The sequence below is a fragment of the Vanessa atalanta genome, chromosome 7 (genome assembly GCF_905147765.1).
Source record: "Vanessa atalanta chromosome 7, ilVanAtal1.2, whole genome shotgun sequence".
NCBI lineage: Eukaryota > Metazoa > Arthropoda > Insecta > Lepidoptera > Nymphalidae > Vanessa > Vanessa atalanta.
In genome coordinates this window covers 3,881,600-3,893,185 of record NC_061877.1, presented here as the reverse complement: position 1 = coordinate 3,893,185, position 11,586 = coordinate 3,881,600, and the positions used below count along the sequence as shown (strand labels likewise).

Genomic DNA, 11,586 nt, shown 5'->3' with positions numbered 1-11,586 from the left:
ACTACCTATAAATCTACTTATCATCTCACAAATTTGAATAAAAATAGACATTTATTTGTATAATAAAAAAATTAGTGTCATTTCTTTTTACAGATATTTTTAATCTAAGCCTTATCATTTATCACAAGTATTATGAATAAGAGATTGTGTGTTGATCAATTTCATATGAAATAAGATGAAAAGCAACTTATACATTTAAAATTTATATTTTTCTACATAAGTTATATATTTCGTGTTAGTATCTCATAATTTATAGCAACCTATACCTATTGGGAGTAACAAAGCTTAAAAAATATTTTGTTCACAAATCATTTCTGAGCTTCTTGTTTCTTTTTATAGTCTTCTTCATATTGTTTGTGCCAGTCTAAATTCATTTGTTGAACAGATTCACCTCTCTTTGCTGCAGCTTTACCAGACATAACAGCATATAAACTAGCGAGAATTGTAAGGAGTATTAGATAGTTTGAAAGCTTAATTCTTGCTTGACTTCGAGTCCTCTCTAGTAAGTCTAAACTGAAATAAAAAATGTCTAGTTAAAATTGATTGTTAAAGGTTATTTACAGCACATCGTCAAACTGCAAGAAGTAAATACTTTATTTGTTCAAAAAGCAATAAGTTAATATGTTGATTAATTTATATATATAATTAACTTTACCAACACAATATATGTTTTTTTTTTCGAAATAACTATATATTAAGTGTATACATTAAGTATTGTGTGCATGTTACAAATGATGGTGAAACATTTCCCCAAATTCTAAATACCGAATTTTAAATCAACCCAATTTATTTATTTTTATTGTCCTTAACTTTTTTTTGTTGTTAATGTATTCTTGCAGTAAGCCGACGAACATGTTATTTGTTGTAATTATATTTTTTTTGTTAATTGCATAACATTTTAAAAGTTACATACGATACTTCTTTCGGTATTTCAGCCTTGCTTTTGTACTTTTTAGTCCAGACCAGAAGAAATTTTTGAAATTCATTTGGTCTATATCTTGCACCCATAGAATTTTCTCTGATCGTAGGCGGGTTAGTTCCACCTTGAGGTGTACACATAAACCTTCTTAGTATATTTATCGAAGGTCTTATTCTAAAAAGGAGCAGCTTATCCATTTTTAATTATTTCGTCCAAGATCCACAACCTTGAAAATGTTACGATAAAAGTAAAAATAAAATAAAAATAACCAATGTTGCCATTGCATATTTTTGAATTTCCCAATAACAAGATAATTCTGTTATTTAAAATCTTTATTCATTATAGTTACATAAATTAATAAAATAAGTATTGCATTCAATATGAATAAAATTTATTTTGTACTGTAATAAATGTGTAATATAATAAGCAAAATAATCACTTAAATTTCGAGCAAATCGTTGTAAGTATTTAAATTGCTTAATAGAGAAATGGGTACGACAAATACTAAACAGTCTTTGGTCTAGTCTAACACACGGTAATTATCTACTTCGATCTCGCATATGGCTTTTACTGACAAATTTTCTATCAAATTATTAGCAACACTGCAATAGCAATTGGACCAGAGTTATCAAGTCCTAAAATAATATTATTTTATAAATTATATTACTAGTAGTATTATTTAAATTATCAACATTATTAAGAATAAAAAAAAATTAAGCAACTCATGGTGTGGTAAAATATCATAACTTTATTATACATATTTTACAACACCTTACATTTATTTATCAAGAATAATTTATAGAGCATATAATAAAACACTCAATCACTTAAGGCAAGGAAAATTATCCACGCTGGCAGCCCCAAATTTGACAAATTATAGTAGTATTTTTTTACTCTTGTCATTTTTGGATAAGCAAAGACTCTAGCATAATATTACAATGATATATCATTAAGTAAGATTTATATTAAGTTTTTATTTTAAGCTTATATCCATATCAATTTTTAAAGTTTTTGTATGAACTCAATAACAATCATGTTACCTTCTCTTTGGGAGTATTTTTCCAATTTACTGTCCAAACTAAAACTAATATTTTTTAATGAACTTCGATCAACAATTCCATTATTGTTGATCGATAGTAATGACAATATATATATTGTTTATAATATATATATAAAAAGAAATTTGATTTAAGAAATAATACCTAATATGTAATTTTATTAGTGCTGCGCTTCCACATTTACATGTCCAATATAGTGTACGTACTAAGTTAAAGTTCACAGAACCCTACTAATAAGTCAAAAATTAACCACGGACATCTCCAAAACGACATTGGGATCGGTGGTTATTTTTTAGTGAGAAAATTTAAAAATGCCTTAAATTACTGAATATTCCTCTTTTGGCCGTACATTGACAACAATACATATACTTTTTTATTATCGTTTTAGTTTGATTTTGTCAACAAATAAAATGGAGTGAAATGAGGCTGTAATTCTTAAATATTTCTTTCAAATAATCGATTAAGTGCTTTTTTCTTTTTCAATCAATGAAACGTAATCAACTCTAACATATATTTCAAATATATGGAAATTTAGACGAGTATACATATAATTAAGAAATTAAACAAAACTCTATTATTTTTATCATTAGTTCCTCTTATTGGCTGTACAGGTCTATACTTTTGTATATTCCAATAAGAAACACAAAAAAAAAACAATTTCTAATGTCACAGTACCAATGCTGTCACATCTGACATAAAATCTGAACATTTGTTTATTTATTTATACTAGTAATTAGTAAGATTAACATAAAAGTGTTTTTTTTTTATTGTTTTTATGACCGATGTTGACGTGAACAGTGAGGATTTAAAATAACTTTCAAAATGATGTGGGATTCGTCAACCTTTTTGGGTGCATTAACGCCGAAGTTTTACGTAGCCTTAACCGGTACTTCATCTCTTATCTCCGGCTTGATACTAATATTCGAATGGTGGTATTTTCGAAAATATGGCACTTCGTTTATAGAACAGGTACATCGAGTTTCAGCTTATATACCTAATTGATAAATTAATTAAAGAAAATTCCGAGGATAATATTTTACATTAGATTATTTCATGCTTCTAATAAGTTTTGTAATTTAGAGAGTCTTGTAATTCTTATTATATGTGAGTAACAAACAAATTCATTGTATTCACATTAAAATAACATAATATAATAATTATAATTAAATGTTTTATAACATCTACATATTAAAAAGGAATTAGAATTAAATAAAATAATATTTGAATGTGTGCAGCTCAACTTTCATAAAACCTTAATTGGAATAACTCTTTGTTTACTTTTGTATTTTTAAATTATAAGAACGTAATAAATTTTATTTGATCCAGATTTTTTTCATGATAATCATGATTTTATATTCTATTAAAAGAGCTTATCATAAACTGTCTTTCTGTTACAAATATATGAGAGTAAGAAAAACCATCAAAAGTGCCCATTAAAAACAGCACAGCATCAAATACCCTAAAGAAATATTTTTGATTTATCAAATTAAATTACCTTAACCTTGTATGTATTTTAAAGTACTTCTGTTAAACGTATATTAATAATTTCTTTTTTATATAAATAAATAACGACTAATGTGATTTACACAATTATATTTTGAGTAAGTGTATAGTTTTCAGTTAATTAGTTTTAAATGAGTTTATTAGTAAGGCTTTCAATCAATGGCAACAGTTAGTCTAAATTGAAATTTTTCAGATGATTGAGTTGAAAGTTACATACCTATTGGTGTTGGTGATAATATATTAAATAAATATTAAATATTAAATTTGGTTTAGCCGAGTTGAAATAAATTTCATACGAGTTTAAATTTTATATGCAATGTTACAATTATAGTTTAATAGATTATATAATAAGAGTATATAATGTATAAGTGTGTTTAATCTCAATTTAAAAGAATGCTTTATCAATTTTTTTGGATACAATGTTTGATACATGTAGTCATAAAAAAATAATCCTTTTAATAAAATCCTACTTTAATTTTGTTTTAAATGTATTCAACTACAGCACTTACACTTAAAAAAAATACTTAAAAAAAAAGAAAAGACCAGGAAAAAATATATGATTGCATTATATAGAATATAGATATATATTTTGTGGTTTGACTGACACAATCTCATATTGTCTTTACAAAAGACTGTTAATAAATTCTAGATAGCTTGAATGATAGTGAATTTGTGATGTTTACAATCTATTTTAGAATTCCACTTCATTTTTCTCCAATTTTCTACTGTTACCCATAGAAAGAAACTGTACTATATGTCATCAGGTGTCACTTACACACCTGGGTCCATGGCTTGGTGGAAATGGTGCTCAGGGCACAGAGCCAGAGGGCGGCGATTGCAAAGTGTGGCGCAACCCTATGTCGCTTCTACGCGGCGCGGAGTACGGTCGGCTATGGAGCGCTGCGCGTCGGGCTCCGCTTACCTATTATGACATGAATCTTTCCGCCCAGGTAAGGTAGAATAATCGGTTTTTTTATTTAAGTTCAAGGCATTTCTCGAACATATCAGTCATAAAATTTTACTGGTTGATTTTTAATAATAACGTTGGTACAGGAACACCAAGCGTGGTTCGGTAGTGGCGGAGGAGGCGCAGGGGGCGCGGACGAGGCTTTGGCACGCGCGTGGCGTGAGCGTGAGCCCGCGACGCGGGTTGCGTGTGCTCGCGCCGCTCTCGCGCTACGACCCGACTGCGCCGCTGCGTTACTGCTGCTTGCAGAGGAGGATGCGCCTACCGTACTTGAAGTATGATATTTGTATTACATACATTTGTAACGGTGCAATAAAGTATTACAGGTACAAGTACTAAATGAGAGGGATGGGGTACTATTAAGGAAAATAAATGGTATCGGTCCTATAGTCTAAATTAGTTATATAATCGTAAAATGCATTAATGGGGATTTAGGGAATAATCATATAAAATAATAATAATTATTAAGCAGATGTGGAATGTAATAAACAAAAAGTAATGAATTAATGAAATTGATATAAATAATCAGGTTTGAGACGTCTAGATAGTAGATAGACGTTCCAATACGAAGGTCATTATTATTAGATGTAAATTATTAAGGCAACATAAAGCTACGGTGTCTATTCACTCGATACTGTGTTGAACTCGGACGATACGTATGCTATACGTGTCGTCCGAGTTCAACGTTAACTTACCGATCGACGTCTGCACATGAGCAGTGTCGACTGTCGATACATATTTCAGCGAAAGTATTGTTATTGATGATTAACATATCCGTTAGTTTCGGTTACGGTTTCGGAGCTCCATTATATCCCTGGTCTATACGCCAAGATCAACGTGAATAAAGATAGTTTTATAGTAAGCATTGTGACGCGACCTACGGCGTAACGCGACCGAACACGTTTCTAGCAGAACTGCTAACTGTTTCTAGGAAGACTGATTAGAATAAAATGTTTATCGAGACAAATTGTAGTGATGGTCGAAAGTTTTTGTGTTTTTGTTTGATGATAAATGGTAAAACTGTATACGAAAGATCTCAAATTTTACGTTTAGTTCTGATTAAAGTTAAAAATGAGATGTTGCTTATGAGATCAGTCAATTTCGTAGGCGGAGCGTGTACTGAGACGAGCCTGGCGCGCGGGTGAGGCGGCATGGCGAGCGCTGGCAGCGGCGGGAGCAGCCGGCGCGGCGCGGCGCGAGGCAGCCGTCCTCGCACACGTCAAGCGGCGCGCCGCCATGTGTGCGCGTCGGCTCGGTCGCCTGCGCGACGCCGCGCGCCTGTTCCGTGAGCTGGCGCGAGATGCGCCCCCCGCGCTGCACGCGCTCGCTCTGCATGAGAACCTCATCGAGGTGCTGCTCGAGCAGCGCGCCTACGCAGATGTGCAGGTCACCATTCTAACGTTTTGAGAGCTTTATTATGTATATTATTTCAATTGGTTACGTACGTAATATACATATAAGTTATACGTAATGTGTTATCGTAATTGGTCCAGGCGGTGCTGGCCCGGTATGATGATGTGGGGTTGCCGAGGTCAGCTACGGTGTGCTACACGGCAGCACTGCTGCGGGCGCGGGCAGCCAGCCCGTCGGCGGGTGCGGGGGCGCGTGCGCACGCCGAAGCGGTGGCGCTCGAGGCTATTCGCCGTGCTATCGAGTTCAACCCACACGTGCCCGAATACCTGCTGGAACTGCGGCCGTTGACGCTGCCGCCAGAGCACGTGCTCAAACGCGGTGATAGCGAGGCTGTCGCGTATGCATTTTGGCATCTTCGTCACTGGCGTGCTGCGGACGGTGCGCTGCGGCTGCTGGGCGCGGCGTGGGCGGCAGCAGAGCGGGAGGGTGCGGACGCGGGCGTGGGGCGCGCCGGGGCCTGCCTGCAATGCGCGGACCGCGAGCTGTTGCCGGCGCACCACACGCTGTCAGTATTCCCGCGGCGGAGAGCGCCGGCTCTGCTTCCGCTGGCTGCGGCGCTGTGCGCGGCGACGGCGCTGCTGGCGTTGCTGGCGCACCGCTGGCCGGCGGCGGCGGCGCAGGCGGCGCGGGCTGCTGCGCAGGCGCTCGACCCGCGGCCGCTGCTGCGCCTCCTCACCGCTATTTGAGAGCCCTCTCCGGGTTTATATATTAAATTATTACCTAATAGTTATATGTGTTACGTTCGTGCGTAATTTATTTATTTTTGTGTCGTATTAAGTATTTAGTCTTTACCAAGATACTGTAAGCTCAATAAAGGACATTAACAATAAATTTGTATCATTTTGACAAACAAAATTTTTTTTTTTTTTTTATGTTATTAATTGATGATGATGTATTATTTGTTATTTTTTTGTAGAAAGAAAGAAAAGTTTATTTTAGTTAGCAAATGTTTTGTAATGACGGTTATTTACACACTATTATTTTTTACACAAAATAATAATAAATGAAAACTAATTTATTTATATATTTAATACATTACCAAAACTAAGATTCTTCCTTTAAAACAAAATTTGAATTTGTCCATTTTGGAATTAATGAATTCCAAGTATGCATAAAGTGGATAAATTAAAACGCGCAATTTCGTTTTTGTTCTTAGGCGTTATTAAAGAAGATTTAACCTAAACAGATGATTTAATATTCGGTAAAGATATAATTTTTGTTACTGGAAACTAATTTTCTATTAATATGAGCTTCAAATCGTAAAGGTTTCCTAGAACGTATACAAAATGAAGCGAACAAATGCAAGTTGATTTAAAAGTTGTTCGATCTTTACGAACGTCAAGAATGTGTATACATTACATACATTAACAGCCTGTTAATTTCCCACTGCTGGGCTAAGGCCTCCTCTCCCTTTGAGGAGAAGGTTTGAAGCGTACTCCACCACGCTGCTCCAATGCGGGTTGGTGGATTCACATGTGGCAGAATTTAGTTGAAATTAGACACATGCATGATTTCTCTCGATGTTTTCCTTCACCGCCGAGCCTCGTGCTCAAGGATTGGATGGGAATAAACTCGAGGATTGGAAAGGAATGGATTATAAACACAAATTAAGCACATGAAAATTCAGTGGTGCTTGCCTAGGTTTGAACCCGCAATCATTGGTTAAGATGCACGCGTTCTAACCACTAGGCCATTTCGATTAGAATGTTTGTTTGTTATCAATTTAAAAAAGAGTTAAATCTGTGAGTCGACTATTAAGACCGAATGTCCAACTAGATTATTGAGCAACTTTTGATTGTTGATGTGATATATGGTGAAGAAAAATTAATAGAATATTTAATTATTTATGTTTTCATTACGCGATACAGCGCATAATGATTTTAGGTAAAACAATACACCCTTAACAAGCTTGTGCCACACTAAGAGTAGGAGACCTTAAACAATTGATACGTGATTGTGAATGTATCAGAGTAACGCTTGCTCATGCTATTTTGTATTCTCGTTTCGAGTTGATACTAAACTCATATAATAAAATCGATTTAAAAGATATATGAGCATATTTGTTTGTATGTCAAATTCGTCGGCAATCTTACACAAAATCAAGAAATCAAAAATAAAAATATACTTTATTCAAGTAGCCTTTTACAAGCAATTTTGAATCGTCATTTAACAAACTTTATTAAGTGATTATCGTCTTTACTAAAAGGGCAATTATTAGTCGCGGCCCATGCACAGAGTTCTCAACGTCAAGGAGTCCCTGAAAGGTTTATACTGTTTTTTTTTTTTGGTAATTTACTCTCAGTGCGTGGCGATATTGACTAAGTTCAAAGAACGAAAACGCACATTAAGCGAATACACTCACAACGCGTTGTGTTGGTTGTATTGCTTCTATAGTAAAATTAATCTTCCGCGATTATAGTTTTAAACGTAATGAAAAGATTGTTAAAATTATTTTGTTGTTTTTTTTTTAAATATAAGTTAGGTAGGTAGAATGAGCATACACATGTGCTACCTGATGGTTAGTGATCATCAACAGCCATATACATTAGAGCTGTAAGAAATATTAACTATTCCTAAGATAGCCAATACGCCACTAACGGAGCTAAGATGTGCCTGTAGTTACGTTGGCTCACTCACCTTTCGAACCGAAATACAATACTTAGTATTGCTGATTGGCAGTAGAATATCTGATAAGTGGGTGGTATAACGACGGGTTTGCGAAGCCACCACCACGTTAACTTTATTTATTAAAATCTTAAATGATCATGCTTTAAGTATTTCATCTTACTATTCCTTTATTTTGTATAATCGATTTACACTTTAAAGTGAATGGTATTTGAGTCACGAAACGAATGTAGTAGTGTAGTCTGTTGTTAATTTTAGCCTGTTGGTTGGCTTCGGTGGTATTTGTCTACGATCTAATAATCTTTTTATAATTCTAGTATAACTTACAGTTACCCATTTAAGAAAAAAGAACGCCCGTTTAAAAGTTACGAGTGTTTTTGCAAAAACTATTGTAATAATCTCGTCTCGGATCAGAAGTAATACCAATCCTATCAGAGCGGGAACGGCTCATCACTATAATAGTCTTCCAAGTTGCTATGATTATATTACAGCCATTATAGGGTGATCAAGTCCACATTATAACTACGCCGTGAGTTTGGCTGCTCCTGTACGTGTGGTATTCATATGTTATAGAAAAAATATACACTTCACTAAACGTATTAAACCAATTCCATACATAACGTCAAATATATTCCAACTAAACGCAAATAAGTCTCAAAACAATATCAAATAATTCATTAAGCAGAAGAGATAAATCGAATATAAAAACTTTTTTGAATACATCTTGAATGTAGGTGAAACTGTCTATCATTATTATTACCATGATTCATTTGCAAAAATGAAAGAAATAAATAAACTTTTTGTTTTAATAAAATTATATTGAATACTTAAATGACCTGGGCGTGTGATTTAGTCTTGATCGTCTCGAGACCGCGTGCAACAGGCGGCAACCTGATTAGAAGCTGATGTTGTTCGCCGTAGTACGTTGACTTTTCAGCTCTGTAAGTCTGTACGAGTGAGTCGCATGCCCGAACATCGGTCCGCTCGTCTAGCCGGCATCCACTCTCGGGCGGCAGTCTCGCGGCACACGCTCGCCGTGGTAGTCGTTGTCGATGTCATTTTGTTCTGAGTTTGAGTACCCGGCACTTACAAAAGTTTCGGGAGCGTGGACTTATTTAAGTTATTATCACTTTTAAAAGTTTATATTTTGGGGTTGAAGCACAAAAAATATTTTACAAGTTAAGCGAAATAAACTTATATCGTATTTAAAGTTTAGGAGGAAATAAGTTTTAAAAAAAAATTGAAGTGTAATTTTCTGATAGGACGATACATAAAAATATTTTGAATGCATCATATACATTAAGGATTGAATTAAACTACAAATTGCAAAGTAACTTCTAGTTATAAAAATGAGTAAAGAAGGTAAAGAACTTCGTAGAGAGTGTCGGATGAGCGTGTAGCACGAACGTGCGTGCGGCCCGGATGCGGGTGCGCGGGCGCGATGGCGGCGCGCCGCCTCGTGCTCAACGGGCTGACCGCGGAGGTGGCGGGCGAGACAAATACGGAACATGCAGAGCACGCGGAGCACGTGCAACTCACGGAGCACGAGCATGCTCGATGCGAAAACCCTATCTCAGCGCCCGCCTCGCCAGAGTTCTATCACGAGCTCGAATTATATCGACAACTGCTTGCACTGCCTGCCGAGCGCCCGCCGCGACGCCGTTCTCGCACGCCCGACCCACCACCGCCGGTGAGCGCTGTTCGCGGTAAGTTTGGGAGTAGTTCACAACTTGACTTCTTATTATTACAGTTATAAATGAAGGTGTTTTGTATTGGACGGGCGTAAAAAACTGGCGATATTGCTTCATTAGAAATACTTAAAAAAATACAAATACTGGCTAAATAAAATCATATATTTTAGTTTTATACACTTATGTTTTCGTTTAGCCTACTTCTAATAAACTGGAAAGTCCCTCAAACTGCTGGGCAAAATGAAATAAGTCCTATAAGGTTTTGGAGCTGATTCCACCTGCTTGATTTCCTCACGATGTTTTGCTTCCGGTAAGAGATATATTTTCAAAAAACTCAGTTTATATATTTTTGTACGGTATATATTTTTTAATTTATTTCTATTAGATCTTTAAGGCTTAGTCTTCAATAACAAGTATATTTTCCATCTCTATCATTTAAGCTGTATTTATAATCGTTATTATTTACCAGTCTAGTTCTACTCTAGTGTATTTTAATTAAAAGGTGATATTTACATAAAATATACGACACAAAAAGATCGTAAAACTTGTATTACAAGTGAAAACTATCAGTAGAATAAAATATGTAATAAGCACTTTGTAGTTACACATACTGGAGTTGTGACAGGTTTAGTATTGTTATTAGATGTGGTATCTCGTCGTTGCCGAACGCCGGCTCCGCGTATGTCCGCGCGCGCCGCACCACGAACGCCGCGTGCGCCTCTCCTGCCCGTCTCCAGACCTGCAAAGGTAAGCTTTACTCTTATCTCATCTATATTCCAGTTATAAATTAATGTAATTATTAATATTAGATAAAAAAAAATAGTATTTGTAACATATAAAAAAAAATAAACGTTTTTATGTCTTTAACACTTCTCACTACGACTGAAATAAATTTAGAAGAGACGAAGAACCAGAAAATTAAATGTTAACGAGTGCTCTTTACCAAACGATCACATTCTTTTACCCTAAAGCTGTGTTCCAGATAAGAGCAAGGCAGTATACTAATCGCTACAATTAGCGTAGTTTGTAAAACTCTTACAGAATATTGTCGAAGTTTCTAAAGATTATTTGAAAGTTAACTCTAGTCTATTGCTAGATAGAGTCTAACACTAAGATTCACGTCTGCAATTATTCGCAATGAAGCGGATATATTTATGTTGAATAAAATAATTGTACATTATAGTTATGCCATACCACCCAAACCACAGTCGTAACTTAAAATAAAAGACAAAAGTAGAGTATCAGTCGTTTACTCTAAAGCAGCTTGGAGGTAAGCTTCAATAAGTGCTTGCTAGACTAACTTACTGTCATAGTATTTAAGAATGTGTAAGTCGTTTTCTAAGTAAACCTATTAGTATTTATTTATAAATGATAATTTATGCTTGATCATCAGATTCCGTTTTCCTGGTT

At 35.2% G+C, this 11,586-nt stretch overlaps 3 protein-coding genes across 3 annotated transcripts in view; 2 read left to right on the top strand and 1 right to left on the bottom strand.

The window, feature by feature from the left end:
• Nucleotides 1-190: 190 nt before the first annotated feature.
• Nucleotides 191-1,175, bottom strand: LOC125065165 (UPF0389 protein GA21628). Its single transcript, XM_047672642.1, has 2 exons — nucleotides 914-1,175; nucleotides 191-513 (listed from the first exon to the last, which is right to left on the bottom strand). Exons 1-2 carry the CDS (start codon nucleotides 1,114-1,116, stop codon nucleotides 309-311), a joined length of 408 nt encoding a protein of 135 aa, XP_047528598.1. The 5' UTR covers nucleotides 1,117-1,175; the 3' UTR covers nucleotides 191-308.
• Nucleotides 1,176-2,672: 1,497 nt separating this feature from the next.
• Nucleotides 2,673-6,691, top strand: LOC125065267 (protein ST7 homolog). The gene is made up of 5 exons (XM_047672788.1): nucleotides 2,673-2,946; nucleotides 4,245-4,430; nucleotides 4,534-4,722; nucleotides 5,555-5,833; nucleotides 5,941-6,691. Exons 1-5 carry the CDS (start codon nucleotides 2,800-2,802, stop codon nucleotides 6,544-6,546), a joined length of 1,407 nt encoding a protein of 468 aa, XP_047528744.1. The 5' UTR covers nucleotides 2,673-2,799; the 3' UTR covers nucleotides 6,547-6,691.
• A 3,419-nt stretch (nucleotides 6,692-10,110) lies between these two features.
• Nucleotides 10,111-11,586, top strand: part of LOC125065308 — a 278,882-nt gene continuing 277,406 nt past the window's right edge. Inside the window, exons 1-2 of the mRNA XM_047672842.1 lie at nucleotides 10,111-10,191; nucleotides 10,820-10,923. Coding sequence (XP_047528798.1) covers nucleotides 10,858-10,923 — 66 coding nt within the window. The 5' untranslated portion in view covers nucleotides 10,111-10,191; nucleotides 10,820-10,857. The remainder of the gene's footprint in view (nucleotides 10,192-10,819; nucleotides 10,924-11,586) is intronic.